Raw genomic sequence first — 25,936 nt, 5'->3', positions numbered from 1 at the left:
TACGGCTGGGTGAAGGGGGGCAGGCATTGCTGCCTGCTCCTAGCCTGATCCTAGCTGGCTGAAGGGGAGTGGGCATTGCCAACTGTTCCCTGCTGGGTGAAGGGAGGAGCGGGAATTACTTCCTGCTCCTTGCCTGATCCCGACTGGTGAAGGTGGGCAGTGGGCTTTGCTACGTGCAAGGGGGGCAGGCATTACTGCCTGCTCCAAGCCTGATCCTAGCTGGGTGACGGGGTGCGATCATTGCCACCTTCTCTGCTCCTGATTCCGGCAGGTTGCAAGGGGGCAGAGATTGTTGCCTCCTTGGCACCTGATTCCGACAGGGTGAAGATGGGGTGGGCATTGCCACCTGCTCAGTGCCTTTTTCCAGTAGGCTGAAAGGGGCAGGCATTGCCACCTGCTCCACTTATTACCCTGGCTGGGTGAAGGGAAGAAGGGAATTGCCTTCTGTGCCTGACCCCACCAAGGTGAAGGCGCTGGGTAGGAAATGGCACCTACTCCACTCCTGGTCCCACCTGGATGAAGGGGTGTGGGCATGGCCCCCTGCTCCACTCCTAATACCAGCTGGGTTAACGCGGAGAGTAGGCATAGCTATCTGAACCACTCCTGATCCCAGCTGGGTAAGGGGCGTGGGCATTGGCATCTGCTTCACTCCTAATACCAGCTGGGTTAAGGTGAGGGGTGGACATTGTCACCTGCTCTGCTCCTAATGCCAGTTGTGATAGGGTGGGCATGGGCATTCCCAACTACTTCGCTCCTAATACCAACTACTTCGCTCCTAATACCAGCTGGACTAAGGTAGGGGTGGGCATTGCCACCTGCTTCATGCCTAATACCAGCTGGCTGAAGGGGGGAGGGCATTTCCACATGCTCCACTCCTAATACTAGCTGGGTTAAGGTGGGAGAGGGCATTGCCACTTGCTCCGCTACTAATACCAGCTGGGTTAAGATGGGGGTGGGCATTGCCACATTCTCTGCTCCTAATACCAGCTGGGTGAAGGCAGGGGTGGACATTGCCACCTGTTATGCTCTTACTATCCACTGTGTTAAGGTGGGGGTGGGCATTGCCACCTTCTCCGCTCCTAATACCAGCTGGGTTAAGGTGGGGGTGGGTATTGCCACCTGCTCTGCTCCTATTACCGGCTGTGTTAAGGTGGGAGGTGGGCATTGCCACCTCCTCCACTCCTAATACTGGCTAGGTTAAGGTGGAGAGTGGGCATAGCCACCTTCTCTGCTCCTGATCCTAGCTGGGTGAATGGAGGAGGGCATTGCCACCTGGTCTGCTCATAATACCAGCTGGGTTAAGGTGGGGGGCAGGAATTGCCACCTTCTCTGCTCCTGAACCCAGCTGGGTGGAGAGCATTGCCACCTGCTCCACTCCTATGACCGTCTGTGTTAAGCTGGAGAGTGGGCATAGCCACCTGCTCTGCTCCTGATCCCAGCTAGGTGAAGGGGGGAGGGCATTGCCACCTGCTCCACTCCTAGTATCAGCTGAGTTAAGGTGGAGGGCCAGCATTACAACCAGCTCCACTCCTAAAAACAGCTAGGTTAAGCTATAGAGTGGGCATTACCACCTGCTCCGCTCTTAATTCCAGCTGGCTGAAGGTGGGTGGGTATTGCCACCTTCTCCGCTCCTAATACCAGCTGGGTTAATGCAGGGTGCAGGCATTGCCACCTTTTCCACTCCTAATACCAGCTTGCTGAAGGGGGAGTGGGCATTGCCACCTCCTCTGCTCCTAATATCAGCTGGGTTAAGGTGAGGGTGGGCATTGCCACCTGCTCCGCACCTAATACCAGCTGGGTTAAGGCACGGGAAGGGCACCTGCTTTGCTCTTGTTCCCAGCCTGGGCTTCCAACCGTGGTGTGTTTTCTGGAGCAATATGGTGAGTTGCCTGGGCTTTCTTCTGCAGCATCACCCTCTGGTGGTGCACCAGGGTATAAAATGAGTTGTCTGAGGTACGCTTACTCAAATATATAGTAGGATGCCTGGGCCGTTTCCACACGGCTTACCTTGTTCCGGAAAACAGTGAAATCTCGCACAAAATTGTGTGAGAAGACGCTGTTATCGCGTGATTTTGCACGATAACAGCGTCTTCTCATATGATTTCGCTGTTTTCCAGAACAAGGTAAGCTGTGTGGAAACAGCCCTGATTTGGAAACTGGCTAGACCATAAATAAGAATGGCAGGGATAGTGTGGGTTGCTGTAGTATAAGTAGGTCAATTGGTAATAACCCTGAGGCATCTATGGATGATCAAGAATTCACAGAGTGGAGCAGGCAAGTAACTTGGGGAGTGGAAACCATTTGTTCTGAGCAATGCGTCAACTAATCCTTTAGTTGGTTGTTGTGGGTTTTCCGGGTTGTATTGCCGTGGTCTTGGCATTGTAATTCCTGACGTTTCGCCAGCAGCTGTGGCTGGCATCTTCAGAGGTGTAGCTTGTAATACCAGAGATCTCGGTCTTTTGGTGCTACACCACTGAAGATGCCAGCCACAGCTGCTGGCGAAACGTCAGGAACTACAATGCCAAGACCACGGCAATACAACCCGGAAAATCCACAACAACCATCGTTCTCCGGCCATGAAAGCCTTCGACAATAAATCCTTTAGTTGTTTGAGCAGCACGAGGGTAGAGAGAGTTGAATCTCTTGGCATTACTCTTGACAACTTCCTACTGCAGGAAATATAGACATATTCTTTACTTTTTTCTCTTTCTTAGATGTTCTCTCTTGTTCAGGTCAGGTCTCAGCACAAGGATGTAGCATTTGGGGAGGAAAATACAGCCCAGTAACCCAGCACTGGAGGCCAAGATGGAGAAGATTTCTACGGCCACAACATGTTTTCCCTTGGCACTCAGGTGAGCTGGAACAAATGTCATCCAAACACTGCAGAAGATCAGCATGCTAAAGAAGATCGATTTGGTTTCGTGGAAACTATCTGGTAACTTCCTAGCTAGGAAAGCCACAGCGAAGCACACAACTGCCAGGAACCCCATAAAGCCCAGGACACAATAAAACATGGTGCCAGACCCTTCGTTACATTCTACAATGATTTCTCTAGTAACTGCATGCATATCAAAATCTGGGAATGGAGGAAAGGTTGCAAGCCAAAGAGTGCAAATAGTGGCTTGAATGAGGGAGCAGGAAATCACTATAGAGCTGGCCAGTCTTCTCCCCAACCATTTCCTCTTCCTCGACCCTGGCTTGGTAGCCATGAAAGCGAGAATCACTGTGATGGTTTTGGCCAACACACAAGAAACAGCCATGGAGAAAATGAGGCCAAATGCAGTATGACGGATGAGGCATATCACCTTCTCAGGTCTCCCAAGGAAGAGCAAAGCACAAAGGAAGCACAGGAAGAGAGAGACAAGGAGGACGTAGGAGAGGCTCCGGTTGTTGGCCTTGACGATGGGGGTGTTCTGGTGCTTCACGAAACTTCCCAACACCAAAGCTGTGATGAAAGAAAAGGAGAGAGCAAAAATAGCCAAAGTGATCCCTAAAGGCTCTTCATAAGACAGGAAACTTATGCCTTTTGGAAGGCATGAATCCTGGCCATTGTTTGGGTAGTGATCTTCTGAACACTGGAAACACTCATCCACGTCTGAAAAATAAAATGTGGGTTGTTGAACAGCACAGGCTTGCATACAGTGCAAAGCAATCAGCAAACCTCTGTCGTTAATGAGGGCTGAGGGTTTGAAATCTGAAAGGAGATTGTGACCTGCGATGCTGCCCGGCCCACTGGTCTTCCCTTCCGCCGTCTTCCAAGGTGCACTAGCGGGAGAAACCTCAGCTTCAGACGTGGCAGGGGAGGGTGTTGACACACCCGGGCTCTCCTCCTGCCTGCTGACTCACGGGCCCCCTCAGCGCTCACTCTGAAGCCCCTCCAGCACTTTCCTCCTTGGCCTCCCTGGGAGTCCTCTCTTTATGGCACCATTCCATCCCTCCCCCTCCCTGGAACAGTCAATCTGCTCCACATTCCACTTTCCCACTGTGCGCCCCACCACCATCACCTGTGCCAGCTTCTTTCCATGGGCTGTGTCCCTGCCCATCACTGTGGATTCCCTCCAGCCCGCCACCAATCCCATGCCTGCTCTGTCCCGCCCTTAGTCCCACCTCCCCAACTGGGTGTCTTGGCCGCTGCTTCGCCCAGGCCTGCTCTGTGCCCTGTACTGGCAAGGGCTGTCTCGGCCCCGCCAGCCTTGTCCCTGCTCCCTGCTGCAGGGCTTGGGAGCGGCTGGGATGCTGCTGCACTGCCATGCAGATCAGCTGTAGGGCAGGTTTCTCCCGCCTCATCGGCCCACCTCTCTGCTTGGCCTCAGCTCAGCTCGGCCCCTGCCATCCCGCCAGAGACTCCTTCCTTGATCTCTCTGCCAGGCTCAGCCTTGCTACAGAGCCAGGTAAGGGTGTTAGGGCTGCAGAGACCTTCCGTTCGGGCTGGATCCCTTGGCCTGAGGATGGGGAGGTCGTGGGCCTGGCACGTGGGGGGGAGGAGAATCCCCGCCGAGTCTGGAGTGGCTGGGCCCGACTCCAGACAGAGATTTTGCAGTGTACTTGTGCAGTTATTTTTCCAGAAAGACATACTCAAAGTGGAGGCAAAATCAGGCCAAGTTACAGGAGCCAATTCAGCAAGTGAATCTCAGCTAGGCAATGAAGGTGGTTCTTTCCCTGAATATCAAAATTAGGCTGCTGCTACTGCCAGCACCACCTTGTAGGTGTATGCTGTATTTTGTTTTGTTGTTTCCATCAAAGCAAATGCTATACTCAACAGTTCATGCTCTTCGGTGTGAAGCTTCACCCTCTTATCAGTGATCACCATCATCGCTGAACTCTAAATACAATTTGTAAACTTTAAGGAAATGTGTGTGTTTATAACATCTCAGGGCCAAGCTACAAGTGACAAATGACACTTGAATGGCAAGTGTATTTCTCCCTGTTCACTTGCCCTCCACTCAATCCACTTGCCAGGCAAGTGTCTTTCGTCATGTGTAGCTTGGCCCTTATAAACAATAGCCAAGTGGCCTTCATCTGTGGATATTTAAATCCAGAGATTGAGACATGAACAGACAAAGCAGATCTTTGAACACATCTGAAAAATGCCTGAGGTTTGTAGAAAAATCTGAAATCTAAATAAAATACATCGAGGAGTTTAAAAAAACAAACTCCTTGGCTGTTCCTAGGCAACCATAACATTTTGGCCAGTGTTCCAGGTTTGGTCTCTGTCAGTAGAAGTCATGGGGTGGGGGCAGGGTCCTTTCCAGGGTTGTTTGAGCCTTTGAGGGAGGACTTATTTAGGCCAGGCCCAGCCGCAGAAGCAACCACTGGGCAGCTTGATGCTATAAGACTTGCATGTCTCTCCCAGGCCTGGCTGCTTGCTGCTATTCAGCAGAAGCCCCTCCCCAAATCAGCCTAGTATAGTGGTTAGAGGTTCAGAATTGGAGTGTGGGAGACCCAAGTTGAAACCACTGCTCTGCTGTGGAAGCTCACTTGGGTGACTTTGATTCAGTCACATATTCTCAACCTAACGTACTTCTCAGGGTTGTTGTGAAGATAACATGGAGGCAAGGAGAAAGATGAAAGCTGTTTTGAGTTCCCATTGTGAAGAAAGACAATATATAAATGAAGTAAATTAATAAATATAGATGACGGTGAGGGTAGATCAAAGGAAAGCAGTTTACTGGGTTTGAAGGAGAGAAGGATGCATGGAAAGGTGAACATATGGAGGCTGCCAGGAAAGAGGAAAGAGTGTGGGGAGGGGGACACAGGGAAAAGTGAAGTATGCCCTGCAAGTTCTTGCAGGTTCTCCCCCAGGCAACTGGGCCCACCTCAGCTGGCACCAGTCAACTGGGCCACAGGGGAAGGGCTGCCAATGGGGAAAGGTGAAGCTAGGGAGTAGATAAAGGTGGGTGAGAAGGAGAGAGGGAAGAAGGAAAAGGGAGAGGGGCTATGGGGGCAGGGAAGGGAGAGAGGACGTGGTGAGGGAAGGGGAAACGAGGTGCCCCCTTGCAAGCGCTTGTGGGTTCCCCACTTGTATACCATGGAGTCTATAAAATGTATAAAATGTATCTCTTACCTGTCTGGTTTGAAATCTTCCCTTCTGGACATGGAATGCAGTAATAGCAGCAAAATGGCTTCCCTTCCTTCTTCATCCTATTATAACCCGCACGGCAAGGGGGATTACACACAGAAAGGGGCACCATCTGACCATAAAGAAAAGTGAAGAATGCTTTAGAATTCAAATTACATACTTTTGGATTAGTCTCTCACTAGCCAATCTAACTGCGAAGGGAGGTGAGAACTGGAGGAAAGTGCTGGTGTCAGCAGACATAGGTATTAACGCAGGGAAGCTGTCACTTCTAGCTGGGCAGTTACAACGTGCAATTCATACAACAAGATCATATATTAAATACAAAATACAAAGTTCTAAGAACAAGGATATTCCCCTCCCATACATTCCAAGGAAGCAGGATAGCAACTCCAAGTCCAATAGCACGTAAGTACTGTGCTTATTAGAGAGAACAAGTCTCATTTAGTTCTTTCTTGCTGATAGGTTTTCTTCAGCATTCCATATGAGAGATCCTGAAGGGTAGTAGCCCAAACTGGGGGCCGGCTGCAATGCCAGATTTCGTCTTCCAACTTCCTCAGGGGCAGGCAGATTGCTTTCTAGGCTGAATAAGCTGTGGGGGGTTACTGCAACTTTAACTTGAATAGGTTACTGCAACTTTAACTTGAACAGGATGGGCTTCTGTATGTAAGCTAATTAGAAGCCTAAGGAGGTGTGCATGATCACTGTATCTGTGTCACTCTCCAGGTTCTATGAGGGAACGGGCATTTGAAATAATTAATCTCCAGACGGGTAAGCGTGGCAACATGAATTTTACTTTTGCATTTAACATTCATTGTATGTGATTGATGCCATTATTGTATTGTGTATGAATGCTGTAGTGATTTTCTGCCTGCCCCTGCTATTGGACTTGGAGTTGCTATCCTGCTTCCTTGGAATGTATGGGAGGGGAATACGTGATCCTTGTTCTTAGAACTTTGTATTTTGTATTTAATATATGATATAGTTGTATGAATTGCACATTGTAAATGTATATGAATTTGGGAGCACTACCACTTTAAATAGATCATATGACTGTTTCTTTAATCCTGGGTGGTGTTCTTTTCCACACTCTTCACTCCAGCAGCAGCAAAAATGAGGGATGGGGCAGAGTGACATTGCAATGTTCTAGGAATTCCCTGATCTCTATGGTAAAACCCATTCAGATTAGGGGAATTCATAGAAGGTTGAGATGTCCCGCCCGGGTACAACCAGAAGTGATGTCTCAGCATCACACAACGTCACTTCCCATCCCACATTTTTGTTTCTGCTGGAGTGAAGAGTAGTGGTGGGGGGTTTGGAGCTGTGGGTGGGAGATGGCCAGCCAGGACAGGCAATCTGGTATGCCTCATTCCAACGTTCAGTCCACGAATCTCAACTCCAAATGTTCAACTGGGAAAACTTCGGGTTAAGCTCAAAGGGACGGCTTCCCTGAGTTAATACCTATGTCTGCTGACACCATTTTAAATTGATTTGCAATTTTTTAATACAGGAGTGGGGGGAAAGTAATTGTCCTTCATCCCTGCGCACGGTACCACCAGCACTTTCCTCCAGTTCTCACCTCCCTTCGCAGTTAGATTGGCTAGTGAGAGACTAATACCAGAAAATCCACAACAACAAGGATTTGCCCTGTTTGTTTGCTATACATTAGGAGTGAAGAGTGTGGCTGGCAACACTAGTTGACACAGGTCTCTTTCAATAAAGCCTATATAATTCTTTTTTCTTATAAACAATGTTATATTAGTGGATTAAGCTCTTGGGGGGCTTGAGATTTGCCTCCCAACCTTCCACTATTCTGGCAACCCTTCCCCACAGGGCTTCCCAGGTCTCAGATAGGAAGGAACCAGGAAGGGTTACATCACCCTAAGCCTCCATTGCTCCCTGGAGGGCTGCACTCTGTTCTCCCTCTCTGAGCTTTCTTGCAGCTCTTCCATTCTTGGCCTTCACCTGTTTTTCCAGCCCCCTTTTAATCCCACCTGTGATCCCGAGCCCCCTCTCCTGCTGGCCCCAGCTTCCCAGCATTCCATCTAAGGTCAATGTGGGTGCAACTTCAGCAATGCCTTCTGGGTTATCAGCCTGCCATGTGGAGACTCTGCAATACTGCTCGGGGAGGCTGCTCGGGGGGCTGCCTGCTGCTTCGTCCAGGCCCGCTCTGTGCCCTGTACTGGCGAGGGCTGTCTTGGCCCCACCAGCCTTGGCCCTGCTCCCTGCTGGGGCAGCCCTGCTGCAGGGCTTGGGAGTGGCTGGGATGCTGCTGCACTGCCATGCAGATCAGCTGTAGGGCAGGTTTCTACTGCCGCATCGGCCCACCTCTCTGCTTGGCCTCAGCTCGGCTCGGCCCCTGCCATCCCACCAGAGACTCCTTCCTTGATCTCTTTCAGAGCATACCTGGTTGAACCTGCTGGGCCATATGATAGCCTCTTCGTGGATGGTGAGCATGTTGTGTGGAGCTCCAGGTTCTAGCTCCCCAACTTTGACTCTAAGAAAAGACTGGTTTGGGAATGTGACCCAATTTATAATGTCGAATCCAGCTATTAGCTCTCCATTTTGATTAAAGGCAACCTTTTCCCCAGCACTGCTGTTAAATGAGACACTTCTCAGAAGGAGGTGGAGCTAAGCGAAGGGGAAGGAAAGGAAGCATTAGGCTGTAGAAAATGGCGGACATACACTGTCAGGTCCAGTATATATCTAAACTGTACTGACTCCATTTTCTAATGCTTCTAGTGTTTAAGTGCTTTCTCCCCAGGTGCACCAGTTCCCAGGCAGCATTCCCACCGGAGGAGATTGTTGTGTCTAACACCGTTCCACCAAGCATTGGCCTTGAAGGGGAGCAGCTTCCCAGGACTGAAAGATGTTGTTTTGAGAACTGTGGGGGGAGGCTGTTCCAGATGGGTATTGTTACTCTGTATCCTATGCTTGCTCTTCATTGGTAACAATGATCATGTACCATCCTGAGTCTCCTATTCAGGACAGTGGACTATAATGGACCTTTTCTGCAATAAAACTTCCTTTGCCAGACACTGGACTTATTCTTGCTTCTAAAGGGAATCTTGCAGAGAGTGCCTTATCTAGCCACAGTCTGACATTTTGTTACCAATCATGCCTGAGTCGGGCCCAGCGGAATCCAAGGTAGTCCCGGACAGGGATCCTTTGTTTGATCCGTATGCGTCCCCCGACAGTCAAACAGTGCAACCCCAAGAATCGCAGGTGCCAGCCGGGGCTGGTGCTTCAACGCCTACACCGCCTCTCATCGACCTCAGCAGTGAGGGGACAAGGCCGAGGGCTACAGCTCTTCCCTTGCTCTCGCTACCCACCCCGTCGGAGTGGGGAGCCCGACCCCGAGAAACACGGGAGCGCCGGGCCGGAGGGCTACATCCAAGAGTTTCGATGGACGGGCGCCGAAGCCTAGAGACGGTCCCTGAGCTGGACAGCAGCCAACCGTGGCTGTTTTGGAACCGGACGACCGAACGGACGGACGGGAATACATCTCACCGCGGCGCCCTGAGTTGGGATTATTCGGAACTTGCCCCGTGGAAAGAGCCAACGGAAGTTCCTGAGCAAAGTTGGGTGCAAATACAAAGCCGTACCCATGCTGTAGACTCCGGCATCTCGGCCGTGACGGGCCTAGCCAAAGGAATTCTAGCAGCGAGATCGCGAGTCGATCAAGGCGATCCTCCGCCCTGGGGGCCGTTTTCCCCGGTGAGTACAACTGAGGGAGGTTCCGTGATGGGGCAACCGGATCCTAGCCGAATGCAACAGTTGGAAGCTAGGCTGATCGATATGGAGGAAAGTTTGGCTCATGCCATTCACCTAATCTCGTCAATGGGGGCAGGAGAGAGAATCTCGCCTGAAGAAATGGCGATACAAATTGCCACCCTTCAAAGTGTCATGTCCTATCCAGTGGAGGGCGACCCGCAGCAGCCGCTACCTTCGGGAGAGGAGGAAACCTACCCTGAAGAACCGGGAGAATCGCCCGCGGAACACCCTGGACTAAACGAAACTCCGCCGAGCGGGGATACTCCAGCTGAGGTGCCCGGAGAGACTCCAACGGAACCCCCTAAATTGGACGGGGATCCGTCTCCCGAGGAGACTCCAGCGGAGGAGCCAAGAGAAGGAGAGGGACCAACCCGTCCAACCGAGACGACAGTGATACACCCTCCCGCTTCTCCAACAACAATTCGGCCGGGTCAGACAGAAGAACTCCCGGCCCCTTCTGAGGAGGAATTACCGCAACGACCGCTAGAAGTGGTTCCTATTCAGCAAACCTCGGGGGAAGTTCTACCGGCGCCACAAGACCAGCCTGTGCGTCCCAGAGACACGACGCCAAGAGGGGCAAGCCCGCGCGGCCCACCACCCATTAAGCCTTCGCCGCTGCGGCCCCTTCCGCTTCGACCACAACTAACCCCGCCACTGCAGCCGATACGTTTGCCACTGGAGCAGCCCGTAAGACCACCTCCGAACCAACCGATGGGGCCTACACCACTACGACCCCACCAACCCACCCCTCAGCGGCCGATCATTACTCCGCCGCACCGGCCTCAACTGCAAACACCTCAACCGCTACGGCCAGCACCTCCTGCATTGCCACCAGCCAGACCGAGATTGCAGCCGCCTGCCCGACCCAGACTGCCGCCACCAGCCCAGCCGAGAGCACCACCACCAGCCCAGCCGAGAGCACCACCACCAGCCCAGCCGAGAGCACCACCACCAGCCCAGCCGAGGCCGCTACCCCCGGCTCAACCGGTGATGCCGCCGCCAGCGCAACCAGCACCGCTAGCACAACCGGGTCCCCCCATACCTCAAGTGCCATTGATGCTTCCGGCGGACTTCTACCCAGCACCGGCTCCGAGGCAAGACCTCCCAATGGGTTGGGTGAAACTGGAAGCCACTTTTGATGGGGATCCCTCCAAACTGGGCTTTTTTCTAGTGCAAGTTGTGCAATTCTTCAACCGGTGGGGACACCTCTTCGGCAGCGAGGCCAGCCAAATTGAACATCTCGGCTCCCGCTTACAAGGGAAAGCAGCGGACTGGTACGTAGGACTATATAATATCGGGGCCCCAGAACTCGATACTCTCCAGGGGTTGGTAGATGCTATTAGAGCACAATATGAAGACCCCTTAGAGGAAACCAGGGCCCGAACAGAATTGCAGGCCATTAAACAGGGCAGCATGTCAGCGAGAGACTATATCACGAAATTCCGACAATTGGCTGCCAAATGCCCTAGGTGTGAGGAGTCCACCAAAATCATCCTGTTCAAGCAAGGACTAAACCCGAGACTTTTGGACAGAGCTCTCATGCAGGACAATCCCCCTACCTTGTTGGGTTGGATCCAACTTGCATGCGAAGTTGAGAATCGCATTTTGGAAGTCCGTTTGGTTGAACAACAACAACAAACGGGGCAAAGAAGACCCTTGACTTTGCAGAAGGGAGGACGGGGAGCTGGGTACGCCACCCGTGGAGCGAGAGATGCTAGATGGCAACAAGGGCTGTGTTTGCAATGCGGACAAGCCGGTCACTTTGCAGCACAATGCCCCTACCGGCCTGTGCAAAGACCTCCGCTTCAACTAAGGCGCCCAACCCTTGCTCCGTTTCCTACTCTCCAACGCCCGATTCCCGCACCTCGAGCGAACAGAGGTCGCGGCGCTTCCCAAAGGCCCGCCTCAGAGAGGGGACTAGAAGCGGAAGAAGTTATGGAATACGACCCCGCTTCCCCAAACGCAGAAGTCAATCCAGAGAGCCCTCAGTCGGGAAACGAGATGGATCTGTCGTAAAAGGGCCCAAACGACAGATCCGCCCCAAGCCCGTTCCTGCACCGAACCGGCCACCTGGGTCCATTTTATTCATGCCCGTGACTCTGATCAACCCAGAGAGAAAAATGCACATTCGGGTGCAAGCTCTAATCGACTCGGGCTGCTCAAGAGACATCATAGCCCCTGCTCTAGTTAATGGACTGGTTTTACCAACTCGGGATTTACAAAATCCAGTAATCTTTGAACAAATGGATGGTACCAACATGAATCCTGTTACAACTGAAACCATCCCGGTGATCACAGGCATGGGACAACATTGGGAGAAGAGGTCCTTTGTCATCAGCTCTACTGCCAAGTACCCGTTAATCCTAGGCAGCAAATGGCTATGTGATCACAACCCCTACATAGACTGGGCACAGGGATGCATTACCTTCAGTCACGCCAACTGTGAAAATCACCGTTGGAATCAAAACTGGGGCGAAGACCCTACTCAGAAAGAAAAGGCCCTCCTTACCCAAGAAGAAGTCAACCAAATACCCGAACCTTACTGGCCTTTTCTAAACGCTTTCTCGGAGGAGGAAGCGGACACTCTACCCCCGCATCGACGAACGGACTGTGCGGTGGAAATTTTACCAGGAGCCTCGCTACCCAAAGGGAGACTCTACCCCATGAGTCTCCATGAACGCGAAGAGCTCCGGAAATTCATCGACACCAACCTTCAACGTGGGTTCATCCGCCCAGCCTCTAGCCCCCACGCCGCTCCGGTCCTCTTCGTAAAAAAGAAGGATGGGGGACTCAGACTCTGCACGGATTTCCGAGGACTGAACGCAGTGTCCACCAACAACGCCTATCCTCTACCGCTCATCCGAGACCTTCTCAACGTCGTGGCCCAAGGTAAGATCTTTACGAAATTAGATCTAAAAGATGCCTACTTCCACGTTCGTATCAAGGCAGGGGATGAGTGGAAAACCGCGTTTAATACGCCCCTCGGACAATATGAATACTTAGTTATGCCCTTTGGATTGACGGGAGCCCCGTCTGTATTCATGTCCATGATAAACGAAGTTCTACACGAATTTCTGTACAAAGGGGTGGTGGTGTACCTTGATGATGTTTTAATTTATTCGGACACCCAGGAAGAACATGTTCAAATGGTACAAAAGGTCCTAGCCACCTTGATGAGGAATAAACTGCCCATCAAATTGTCCAAATGTGAATTCCATAAAACAGAACTCACTTACCTTGGGTATTGTATCTCCCAAGAGGGTCTGAAAATGGATCCAGCCAAAATACAGGCGATACAAGATTGGCAAACGCCCACCACCCGCAAAGAACTGCAATCCTTCCTGGGTTTTGCCAACTTTTATAGAGACTTCATAGCAAATTTCGCCCAAATCACGCTCCCCTTAACAGAACTGCTGAAAACCAAAGATAAAGGGGACCAAGCTAAGAAACCCTCTTCCAAATTACAATGGACCCCCGATTGCCAAACGGCTTTCGACTGCCTAAAAGAACAATTTGTAACAGAACCCATCCTCTCCCACCCCAACGAACAATCCCCCTTCATAGTACAGGTCGACGCCAGCGATACGGCGATAGGGGGGGTTTTGCTACAGAAGGGGGAGGATGGGAAATTGCGTCCTTGTGCGTTCTTGTCTAGAAAATTTTCTGCAGCGGAAAGGAATTGGAATGTGTGGGAGAAGGAGGCCTTTGCAGTAAAAGCAGCTCTTACTAACTGGAGACATTGGCTGGAGGGGGCACGATACCCTTTTGAGGTCTGGACAGACCATAAAAATTTGGAGGCCCTCCGGAGCCCACGCAGACTGAATGCCAAACAATTGCGGTGGGCGGAATTCTTTTCGAAATTCAACTTCACTCTAAATTATCTCCCGGGCAAAACTAACTTTCTGGCGGACGCCCTATCGCGCATGCCCCAACATAAGAGCAAACGGGCGGAGACGGTCGACACGGTCTTCTCGCCTAAGCAACTTGGGGGCGTGGTGACTACTCGCAGCCGCGCCAAACAGCCCCTCCCAGCCAACCAGGAATGGAAATCGAAACTTAAAGCTGAAATAGAGAAGGAGGGGGATAGAGCTCCGCGGAGCAAACTGACCCAATCCCCACAAGGGGATTGGTTGGCCGGGGGCAAGTTGTATGTCCCAGACAGCCTCCGACTGGAAATTTTGCAGCGCTGTCATGATGCTCCCACTGCTGGACATTATGGGTATCTAAAAACTTTGCATCTCATCCAAAGACAATTCTGGTGGCCGGGCATGCGCAAAGACATTTCCCAATACGTTAGTTCCTGTCCTGTTTGCCTCAGCGCCAAAACCAGGAAAGGGAAGCCTCCGGGTCTCCTGCAACCATTGGAAACACCAAACAGACCCTGGGAAGTAATATCCATGGATTTTATTACTGATCTACCTATCTCAAAAGGACATAATTGTATTTTAGTGGTGGTAGATCTGTTCTCCAAACAAGCACATTTTATCCCCTGTACTGCTATACCCTCCGCGCGAAAGCTAGCGGATCTGTTTTTAAAACACATCGTGAAATTACATTCTTTTCCGTCCAAGGTGATTTCGGATCGCGGCGGACAGTTCGTTGCCAACTTCTGGCGGGAGCTTTTGAAAATGTTGAATATTGAACAAGGCATCAGTTCAAGCCACCACCCACAAACCGACGGACAATCCGAAAAGACTAACCAAATTTTAGAACAATTTCTTCGTTGCTACATTAATTTTCAACAAGATAATTGGGTGGACCTTCTCCCCCTAGCCGAATTCTCCTATAACAACAGTGTACACGCTTCAACGGGAGAGTCTCCATTCAAAATCGTGTACGGGACTCACTTCGATCCCTTCCCGTTAGACGCACCCCCTCTCCATTCCTCTAAACTGCCAGATGTATCTTCATGGTGGGGGGAGGCGGCGCAGCAGTGGACTCTTATTAAGAAACACCTTGAAAAAGCCAAACTGGATTACAAAAAATACGCAGATCGCCATCGTGTGGCCGAATGGGAATTACAACCTGGAGATCATGTGTATATTTCCACAAAGAACCTAAAGCTAGCTCAAACCAGCCGCAAACTCGCTCTAAAATTCCTGGGACCTTTTCCTGTGCGCAAAATAATAAATAAGGTAACTGTTGCTGTAACTTTGCCTAAAAACCTGCGCCATGTGCATGATACGTTCCACGTCAGCCTTCTAAAAAGAGCTCCCACCGACAACAAATGGCACATCAAAGCTCCACCCATTCCCACTTTGATTGACGACCAAATACACTATGAGGTACAACAAATCTTGGACTCTAAGCTCAAGCGAAACCAGCTTTTTTACCTCATTCGCTGGAAGGACTTTGATTCTGGTTACGATGAATGGGTGAACTCTGCACATGTTCATGCTCCTAGATTAACCAAAGCTTTTCATACTCGCTATCCATATAAGCCTGGGGGGGGATCTATTTTAAGGGGGGCAGAATGTCAGGTCCAGTATATATCTAAACTGTACTGACTCCATTTTCTAATGCTTCTAGTGTTTAAGTGCTTTCTCCCCAGGTGCACCAGTTCCCAGGCAGCATTCCCACCGGAGGAGATTGTTGTGTCTAACACCGTTCCACCAAGCATTGGCCTTGAAGGGGAGCAGCTTCCCAGGACTGAAAGATGTTGTTTTGAGAACTGTGGGGGGAGGCTGTTCCAGATGGGTATTGTTACTCTGTATCCTATGCTTGCTCTTCATTGGTAACAATGATCATGTACCATCCTGAGTCTCCTATTCAGGACAGTGGACTATAATGGACCTTTTCTGCAATAAAACTTCCTTTGCCAGACACTGGACTTATTCTTGCTTCTAAAGGGAATCTTGCAGAGAGTGCCTTATCTAGCCACAGTCTGACATACACAAGGGCTGTGTTGTGTTAAAGACAAATTCAAGGAGAAACAAGACAGCAAGTTAAGAAAAGGCCTTTCAATTAGGCCAGGAATCAAATTAACATGAAAACCAAAATGGAAGACAAAAGAATAAAATAGCACACTGCATGTACATGATTAGCAAATGGTTGGTAAATGTTCACAAAAAGCTTTTTTCAACATGCTTTTTTAACACATTTCTCTTCTGTACGCATCAAGAGAAGCATAATAAAATTAATGTCAAAGCATAATTTCCTTTGAAAATACCCGGATGCTAATTTTTATGAAAATGGCCAAGTGAGCAAAACAAAGGACTGAATATTATTTCCATGACAGAAAATCAATAATACAGAGATAGGCAGGCAGGCAGACAGATGAACTACACAGGAATTAATGGCAAATAGGCCATATTTCTCTTGCATGAATGCTGAGCACATGAAGCCCTTCCAAAAGTACCACTGATTAGTTGTTTGGTCTGAAATCAATCCTTTCTAATCCCCCTTTTATACTAAGACATCAAAATCCATGGGAGGGTAAGTTTTCAACAACAATTTGGATACGATTAGTAGAAGGCCATTGGCACAAATCAATGGGCTTTTGGCCTTTGGCTCCTAACCTGAGGATTGTACCCCGAAGGAAGGTCTGTTGAGAGAAAGATGCATCACACTTTGAAGGCATTTCTCTCTTCTCCTATATGTTTGTTTTCATTGTATTATTTTGTTGTGGGATGCTTTAAATAAATGAATATATCTTTTATTCATGCAAAACATGCATAAAAAACAACATGGCTGGCAATGCTGAATTGCAATCATCCTGCATGGCCACATTAATCTTGGGAAGCAAGTGCTACATGTCTAGTGGGCATAAAATTGAACAACAACAACGTTTGATTTATATACTGCCCTTCAGGATAACTGCCCATTCAGAGCAGCTTACAAAGTGTGTTATTATTATCCTCACAACAATCACGATGTGACCTACGGCAGATCTCGCACGCAGATATGAAAACACCAATCTTGGATGAGAGACATCTTTCTGAGCAGCCTAGAGCATGTTGATGCGCCTACATGCATGACGAGCTCTCTGGTAATTGTCTGCTCAGGATGTTACCTGCAATGGCTTTTGACTCAAAAGCTTCTGTCTTTCTCTATCCCCCATTGTTGAGGGTTTCGATTTGTGTTGATCCAGGGCATTCAAGGCATATGCTACAGCATAGACAGCATTATAGATGCTGTGACTGTGGCTGATCAAGCTCATTTCAAAGACAGACTTTGGCAGACTCTCCCATTTCTCCTCTCCAGTACAAATTTGCCCAACATTCTTGTCTATCATGGATTCAGGGAAAGAACAGGCAAATACATTTTCCCAGAAGTCCCTGAGGAAGTGATCTTCATTCTCCAGTGTAGGGTTTCTCATACGAATAAATTCCTGGAATCCTTGTAATTTCTTGGAGGGAACTGAGAGAGAGATTGCACCATGTATGAAGTGTATGTCCCACCCTCTTTGACAGGCAAGCGATGTGAACTCCATCTGGGCGGTCATAACCCAAACTTTAGTCTTTACGGGCATATCCTCGAATACTGAGAAGCGTTGCAACGTTCTTATAATAGTCATGGTTTGAGTTTCGCCATGCATGATGAACACATTGGCCGAGCTTCTCATGGCCACATTAAATATTTCCAACCCTTCTAACATCATTTCAGCAACCTCACTGGAAAAGGTTATGCTGGGGAATCTCTCTATGAACTCAAAGCAGATGTTTCTCTGGGAAAACATGGGAAGCACATTGTGGACAAAATTCTCTCCATTGTCATCATCTAAATAAATCACCCCAATCCACATCCACCTGAAGTGCAGCAGTAATTGGAGAATCCCCATATAATGATGCGCCCCATTTGGAAACATCTGGTGGAAGAAAACAGCTTGGGTTCGGTCATTCTGAATTGGCGCCGAAGCATACATAACCTAAGAAAATTAAGAGGTTTTAAAAAAGGTGATGGACAGGACAGGATATTCAAAGGGCAAAATAAAGAATCGAATCGAATCGAATCGAATCGAATCGAATCGAATCGAATCGAAGCGAAGCGAAGCGAAGCGAAGCGAAGCGAATAGAATAGAATAGAATAGAATAGAATAGAATAGAATAGAATAGAATAGAATAGAGCAGCGGAGGGCAGGGCAAACCCCATATCTGGTCAGTAAGAACCTAGGAGAGAATTTTGAAGAATTTTACCTCGCATCTTACTCGAGTGAAGCTTTTTGAACCAGTGAAGTTTTATATTCTGCCAATTAGAATGTCACCATCATCATTAATAGAGATGTTCTTTAAATTAAGGTAGGCTAAGAGAATATAAAATGTTTGGTTGAGGACTTAGCTCAGTGGTAGAACATCTCTTTTGCATGCAGAAGTTCCCCCAGTCTGATTGCAGGCATCTCCACTTAAAACAAACAGGTGAGATATGATGGGAAATTTTCAGATGGGTAGCCGTATTGAGTCCAGTAGCACCTTAAAGGCCAACTGGATTTCCGAGGTATGAGCTTTTGAGAGTCAAAGCTCCCTTTATCAGATATAGGAAAAGAACTCTACCTGAGACCTTGGAGAGCTGCTGCCAATTGGATTGGACAATACTGCATAAGGGTCTGACTCAGGCCACTTCCAAGTCAGTAGAAGGCAGCTTTGTATGCATTTTACATTGCTACACTGGAGACTGCAGGCAGTTCTTTAAAAATCCATGAATTATTTTGTTCCATATTTCCAAATAATCCCTAACAATTGACCTTTAAACAGCAAGCAAGGCATGTCTCTATTTCAGTTGATCCAGAGGAGTTAGCCATGTTAGCCGTAGTAGCAAAAAGTCCAGTAGCACCTTTAAGACCAACCAACTTTATTGTAGCATAAGCTTTTGAGTCACAACTCTCTTTGTCAGTTGTGGCTCTTTCTACCTGGAAAGCATAAAAGCCCAGAGGAATGCGAGTTAACAATCCATGCCTTATACACGCATGTTACCTGTGGAATCTTGTAGGTGCTCAGAATGGTTGCCATGTGGCGAACGACACTCTCACTAGGTCCCCCAATGGCAGCTACCAGATTGTTGTGGGTGTCACACTTGTAGTTAGGGATGAATGTTCCCAGTGTGGAGAGAAGTTCCATCGATGCGTGATAGATCCTGCTGGCACTGAAATAGCTGTTATAGATGTTGAAGCCAAGGGTAAGGTTGGGTAAGAGCTGGGGATTTTCATTGACCTCCTGAACAGCAAATGCCAACGCCAGGATGTGCTGATAATTCTGAGTCAGTACACTGCAATGACAGTTATACCATGACGTTTGTCACAAGGTGTGACAAAATGTGCCACTGGTTACATTTCAGTTGAATATGCCTGCTATCAACTTTGAGCTAAAATACATTTGTTGTCAGTCCATGGAACTGAAGAATTTCACTGGCGATTACTCCTGGTCTTTTGAATGCCCCCAACCAGTGCATTACCAGCTACCACTTATCCATTAGGCTCAAACACATATTGCTTTCTTTCTGCGTTTGGCTTGGCTTTGTTAGATGATTTGCAATCTCTCTTGTGTTTATAAGCTACAGAAAGGCAGTGAATAAATGCCCCTGCCATTCTACTCCTGCCATTCTACTCTGCAAAGTGCCTCTCAGACGATTTGATTGATTCAACAAGGCTCATCTTTCATTGGGAAAATAAGGCATGCTTATCTTCTGATGCATCCAATTTGTTTAATTTACGCTGTCAATTTGATTATATTTCATTTTAAAAGGTAAAGGTATTCCCCGTGTGAGCATCATGACATTTTCTTGGCAGACTTTCTGTTATGGGGTGGTATGCCATTGCCTTCCCCAGTCATCTACACTTTACCCCCAGGAAACTGGGTACTTATTTTACTGACCTCAGAAAGATGGCAGGCTGAGTCAACCTTGAGCCAGTTGAGTTATACAAATGCTTAAAGAGATGAACAATCCCAACACACTAAGTTGTTTCATTTGGAATCATGCGGAATAAATAAGGGAACTGAGTTTTATCATTCATTGTAGCATAAAAGGCACCATATCTGACCTAAGATGACAGAACATGACTTCATGACAGCTGACAAAAATCTTCATTTATTTTTTAAAATATACTACTTTGTCCAAATGCATAAAAATATAAATATGTCCATTTGTTCCATTTGGTTAGCTAAGATATAAGGTAAAGGTAGTCCCCTGTGCAAGCACCGAACAGAACTGTAAAGATTGTAAAGATTTCCCCCTTACAATGCTGCACACGACACACATACAGCTTGTACAATTTGTCTCTTCATCTTCACTTCACGAGAAGAGAAAGCTCTCTGAAAAAGTCCATAATGCTAGAAAAATTGGAAGGCAGTAGGAAAAGAGGAAGACAGAAAATGAGGTGGCTGGACAGAATAAAGAAAGCCACGTCCTCCAGTTTGTAAGATCTTAGTGAGTCTTAATGACAGGCCATTTTGGAGGTCTTTTGTTCACAGGGTCACCATAAGTCAGAAGCGACTTGATGGCACATAACAGACACATATTCAGAATACACTCATTTCAGATTACACACTGTTCAGTACGTATTCTAAGGACTGCTTTTTAGCACACACAATAAAACATCCATAGACGCCCCCACATAATAATAGTTGTATTATTTGTCTCCTTTGACTGAGAAATCTATAATGACAAAAAGATGAAAATGACAGTGCATAGTGCACATATGGACTCATGGACCCCTTGTAATTACTCCACAGTCCTGTAGGGGTCCCTAGTCCCTGGGAGCCACTGAGTGAAAACATATTAAACTCCTATAAAGAATAAATAAAATAAATCTGCACATTGAGACATAGAGTGATTCCGCACACGTTGGATAATGCACTTCCAATCCTCTTTATAGATCATTTGGAACAGATTTTTTTGTGTGCGGAACAAAAAATCCACCTCAAACGATTGATAAAGTGCATTGAAAGTGCTTTATCCAAAGCATAAAGCCATTAGGAAAATAACAGAAGCACATCGTCAAATATTAGAAAATCCAATTTCTAGTTCAGAAGTATTAGACTCAATTAAAAATTTAAAGAACAATAAGGCTTCAGGGCCAGATGGCTATTCATCTGAGTTTTATAAGAAGTTTGCAACGATATTGACCCCTCCATTAGTGTCTGTGTGTAATAACATATTTAAATCTGGTACACTTCCCCATTCTTGGTCAGAGGCTACTATAACAATGATTCCCAAACAGGGTAAAAATATCTTACAACCTGGTTCTTATAGACCAATATCACTTCTAAACGTAGATTATAAGATTTTTACGTCCATATTAGCTAAACGTCTCAGTTAATTTGTTGGGAATTATATACATCATGATCAAGTAGGGTTTATACCCAAAAGAGATATATCTGATAATATCTATAAAGCCCTCAATATTCTTTCGTTTAGTAAATTGCATCAAACTCAAACATTGTTTTTGTCATTAGATATTGAAAAAGCGTTTGATTCATTGGAAATTTCTTATTTAAAAGCACTTCTCCATCATATGAATTTTGGTAATAATTTTCTACAAGCCATAAGGGCGATATATTCGCATCCTCAAGCTAAAATCAAAGCTAATGGTATGCTATCAGAACCCATTAGACTGCAGAGAGGTACAAGACAAGGTTGCCCACTGTCCCCTATTTTGTTTGTGATTGCTATAGAACCACTGGCAGAGGCAATAAGAAATAACACTCAAATTCATGGTATTGTTCTTAGTAATAATACTTATAAATTAAATTTGTTTGCAGACGATATCCTTTTATATATTACAAAACCATTAGTATCATTGCAATATCTGCAGTATGAGTTATCGAAATTTGGCCAAGTTTCAGGATTACTAATTAATCAGAGTAAATCTAGTATGTTACCCATTAATTTGGAAGGAACAACTCAAAATTTACTTAAACAAAAATATAAATATCAATGGGCTACTTCGCAATTCTCTTATCTTGGTATACAAATCCCTTCTGATCTGAATCAATTAATTCGAGTTAATCATATCCAAAAAATGAAAGAAATCAAAGACATTTTACATAAATGGAATAAACAACAACTATCATGGTTTGAAAGGTTTCACCTAATAAAATCTTTTATTTTTCCTAAAATTCTTTTTCTTTTTAGAACAGTTCCTATTGAAATTCCCCTTAAACTAATCAAAAAATGGCAAACCATGTTAAACCGATTTTTATGGCAATTTAAACGTCCAAGAATTGCTTTTAAAGTTTTAAGAAAACAAACACAGCAAGGAGGCTTTAATTATCCAGATTTGGAACTTTATAATGTCGCTTCCAGATTGGTAGATATTATTCAGATAGTACAAAAGAAAGGAACAACCGATTGGATTAATATATTAAATGCATTGCATTATCCCAAAATGACACTTGATATAATTTGGTCTAAACATAACATTCGTCCACTTTCTATTAATTGCAATATTTTCTTTAGAGCAATTATTAAAACTTGGGACAAATATAAAAAAAAATTATTACCAGAAATATCTAGATTTTCAACAATAACATCACATAAGAGTTTTCCCATCCAATATAGCCTCTTGTGCTCTAAGACTTGGGAACATTTTAAATCTTTACGCTTGCTAGATATAGCTACCAAAAATGGCTTAATGGAAAGGTCTGATTTAGAGTTAAAACTCGGTAGAGATATACCTTGGTTTTTATATTTTCAATTAAGTTATCTATTAAGCGAACTTAAAATTAAAGATGTTATGAAAAGCTCTGAAACGGAATTAGAGCAAATTCTAAAAGCACCAGAGTTTATTCGTAAAGGCTTATTGTCCAAGACTTATAATATCCTTGTTTGTAATATAAAATCTTTTAACACAACATTACAGCAAAAATGGCAACAAGATTGTGGAAACACTATTTCAGATAAAGACTGGGAACAAATTTGGAAATCTAAAATAGTTATCTCTCCAATTATTAATATAAGACTTCAGACTTACAAAATTATTCAACGATGGTATTTTACCCCACAGAAATTGGCTAAAATCTATTCAAATAGATCCCCTCTTTGCTGGAAGCGTTGTGGTGAACAAGGGTCTTATGCACATTGCTGGTGGAAATGTAATTATGTTGCAGAATTTTGGCATTTGGTTTTTCACCAAATTTTTTTAATCACATCTTATTCAATTCCCTTTAAACCGGAATTAATTTTTTTGAATATCTGGGGGAACTATCCAATACCACAAATAAGGAAAGATTTAATTTTAATATTGTTGTCAGCAGCTAAAAATGCGATTGCGTCACGATGGAAATCGCATTTCCCCCCAAATCTCACTACGTGGTATATGAAGGTATGGGATCATTTGATCATGGAGAAAATAACAGATAGGATGCAGTTACAAATGAACCCTGCCAAATCTTCAGATTTTTATGAGAAGTGGTTTCCTTTCCTGGATTTCCTCTCTAAGGAAAATCTACTCATTACAAAGCTACCATATTATGAGATTGTTAACCCAGAAATTTAATTTTTTGAATGAAACATAGTATTATATTGGTAGTAATTGTATCAATCTAGTTACAGTGTTGTATTGGAAATTTTATCACCACCACTGTTTAGCTATATGATCTTTGTTATGATAACACTGTACGGTAAAGCGATCATTTCTTTATTTATTGTATTTTTTTTCCTTAATAAAAATTAAAATTATTAAAAAAAAAAAAGTGCTTTATCCAATGTGTGCGGAATTAGCTAGAGTCTACAAATGGGAAGAGAAGCAGCACAAATACAGAGCTCAATGAGTGACATTAATTCCGCCCTACAACCCAACTACGTACAAGTTCTCACCAACTCCTTTTTGGGAAGGATGATTCTTGAATGTTAACTGATCAGAGGATACGTAGATCTGAGAAATAATGCCAGCTATGATGAGGTCCCCTAACTGGTGATACTTGTGGAGTAGTGGAAGCGGGTCATGGAGAGTGCATTGAACAATAGGAACATTGCATACGACCCAGGGAAGAAGCACCAATACTAAAGCCATGAATACCACTGTTTTGCTTGATAATCTTCCTCCCGGACAGCAGTTCACCCAGCCCCACATTGGTCATGAACTATCTTTTTGCATCAATTGGTTACTTTAAATAGCCACTGACTGCTGCTGCAATGACAAGACTGCCCAGTGGCAATGGCCAGCCTGCCTCCCGCCTCAGTATGGAATGCTACAAGGAATATTAGCAGCATCTTTCATATTGCTATCAGCTTCTGGACCTTCTCAGAAAATGGGAGAAAGCAGTAATGGTGGATAATTGCAGGGGTGTTGATCAGTGGCTCAGAGTTATGAATTCTCAGTGACATTTCAGAAGAAAACATGTTTACTTCAGCTCAGCAGATGTCTTCTGTGGGCCTCAGTGGGAGATCAAGAGACACATGGTTCAGTGATTTGGGGGGGCACTAACACAGAAGAAAAATCAATTTGCAAAATCTATAATATAACATAAGATTTTTCACATATCCTAAAATAGGAGAATTTTAAAATGAGTGAAAACTTTTAATTGTCAACGAGAAACCAAGGTTATTTTTTGTGTGGGTACATTTATTCAATAAAGAGAAAGACAGATACAGAGATACAGAGGTTTACAATTCAACGGCAATTCTAGAAACAAACCATATGGTGGTGGTGGAAACTGCCACCAAGTCATAGCTGAAATGGCGAGTCCTGCTGAGATGTTCAAGGCAAGAGACTAACAGAGATGCAAATCATACAGGTGTTATTAAATCCAATTCACCATCCTAGTCAAAATGACATTCCATTCATCAAATTTATCTAACTTTCTACCATGCAACAAATGGGTTAGTTTACTCAACTGGCATATTCCTTTAGTTTACTCAACTGGCACTACTTCTCCTTGGGATTATGTCCCTTTCCTCAAACTGGTTAACTAATAAAAACACTGGTGCAATAAAAGAGTAACATTTTCCAATCTATTATAAAAATAGATTAAGCAGAATGGTCGTTGTCCTAAATAATTAAATTCACCAAAAATAAATTAAAAGAACCAAACAATTCGGCAGGAAGGGTGGAATCTGACCTCCTAAAGAATGCTAGTGAAATAAAAGACAAGACAGCTTCCGGATATGGCTGAGTGAAGCAGCAACCTCAGAGTTCTGCTCTAGAGGGGACTGAATTGCCCCACCTGTGCGGTCTAAACACCCCTAAAAAACATCTGGAAAATGTTGGAAAGCTGGGGAGTAACCCTGTGTGGTTGCTCTTGTCAGTAGCAGCTGACAAGGGCTTGACCCAGGACCAGTTCCTAGTGCCAGGGTGGATGCAGGCGTCCTGATGGGCGATTAGCTGAGACGGCCGGAATGAATTAATGGACTTATCTTCCTTTTTTATTGTGTGTTGTTGGAGACAAGATTTATGCCTTCATCTGAACTGTGAGTTTAATTGCCAAGAAATGCCAAAGTGATAAGAGCCTTTAAAATATTACTTGAAAAAGAGAAAAGAAAGCGAGAGGAAAAGATTGGCATCTCCTCCCCCTCCATTTCCCCTGGAAGGAGCTATGTGTTGTATTTTCTTTTATCTTCCTTGGCTCTGCAACTTTTAATTGGAATCAGAAGGCTTAAACAACCAAGTTTATAAATTGGGCTTTCTCTTTTAACTCCTTAAACCTTGCTTGTTTTTTGGAGACTGGATAATTTGAATTCTAGCCAGTGAGAGGACAGACTCTTTAGAATGAACTAACCTTCCTGGAATATTTTCCAGTGTAATCTATTGTTAACTTTCCTTCCTTTACTGGTTCTTATTCTCTATATTTTTGACCCTTTATTCCAGGAGTGGAAGTTACTTGCTAGGGAATAGACTCAACCACGTCTGTTTCTCCCCCCGCCCTCGGAATGGAGTTACTTTTTGGAAAAAAATAAAAGATTAATAGGAACTTTAAAATTTGTAACTTTTCCCCCCTCATATCCCCTGCAAGTGGATTTATAACATTTGATTGGAACTTTATTATTCTCGTATTTTGGAAGGTGTTGCTGGAGTTAGAAGAATCAGAGTAATGGAATACAGAAACTGAGTCATTCAAAGATTAGAGCGTGGGAAAAAAACTGATAACGAAGATTTGGGGGGGAAAGAAAAAAACAGAAGGAACTTTAAATAGTGATCCAACACTGTCACCTTGT

The 25,936-nt window shown here is 45.7% G+C and overlaps 1 protein-coding gene across 1 annotated transcript; it reads right to left on the bottom strand.

Annotated features, from left to right (window-relative positions):
- Positions 1 to 2,693: 2,693 nt before the first annotated feature.
- LOC129327918 (vomeronasal type-2 receptor 26-like) lies at positions 2,694 to 23,717 on the bottom strand. The gene is made up of 6 exons (XM_054976663.1): positions 23,590 to 23,717; positions 18,760 to 18,937; positions 16,863 to 17,717; positions 8,483 to 8,707; positions 6,065 to 6,191; positions 2,694 to 3,595 (listed from the first exon to the last, which is right to left on the bottom strand). The coding sequence occupies exons 2-6, from the start codon at positions 18,901 to 18,903 to the stop codon at positions 2,694 to 2,696; spliced, it is 2,253 nt and encodes a 750-aa protein (XP_054832638.1). The 5' UTR covers positions 18,904 to 18,937; positions 23,590 to 23,717.
- Between the last annotated feature and the right edge of the window lie 2,219 nt (positions 23,718 to 25,936).

The sequence above is a fragment of the Eublepharis macularius genome, chromosome 4 (genome assembly GCF_028583425.1).
Source record: "Eublepharis macularius isolate TG4126 chromosome 4, MPM_Emac_v1.0, whole genome shotgun sequence".
NCBI classification, from domain to species: Eukaryota; Metazoa; Chordata; class Lepidosauria; order Squamata; family Eublepharidae; genus Eublepharis; species Eublepharis macularius.
The sequence above is the reverse complement of the archived record's forward strand: the minus strand, read 5'-3'. Positions and strand labels throughout refer to the sequence as shown.

Excerpts from the sequence above, each read along its gene's own strand:
- LOC129327918 (XM_054976663.1), bottom strand. The coding sequence starts at position 18,903 with ATGGAACTTCTCTCCACACTGGGAACATTCATCCCTAACTACAAGTGT. Across the intron at positions 8,708-16,862 it reads TGAGTCAAAAGCCATTGCAG|CTCCACCTCCTTCTGAGAAG; the intron begins GTAACATCCTGA and ends CCCTTCGCTTAG. Across the intron at positions 3,596-6,064 it reads GAAGATTTCAAACCAGACAG|ACGTGGATGAGTGTTTCCAG; the intron begins GTAAGAGATACA and ends TTTATTTTTCAG.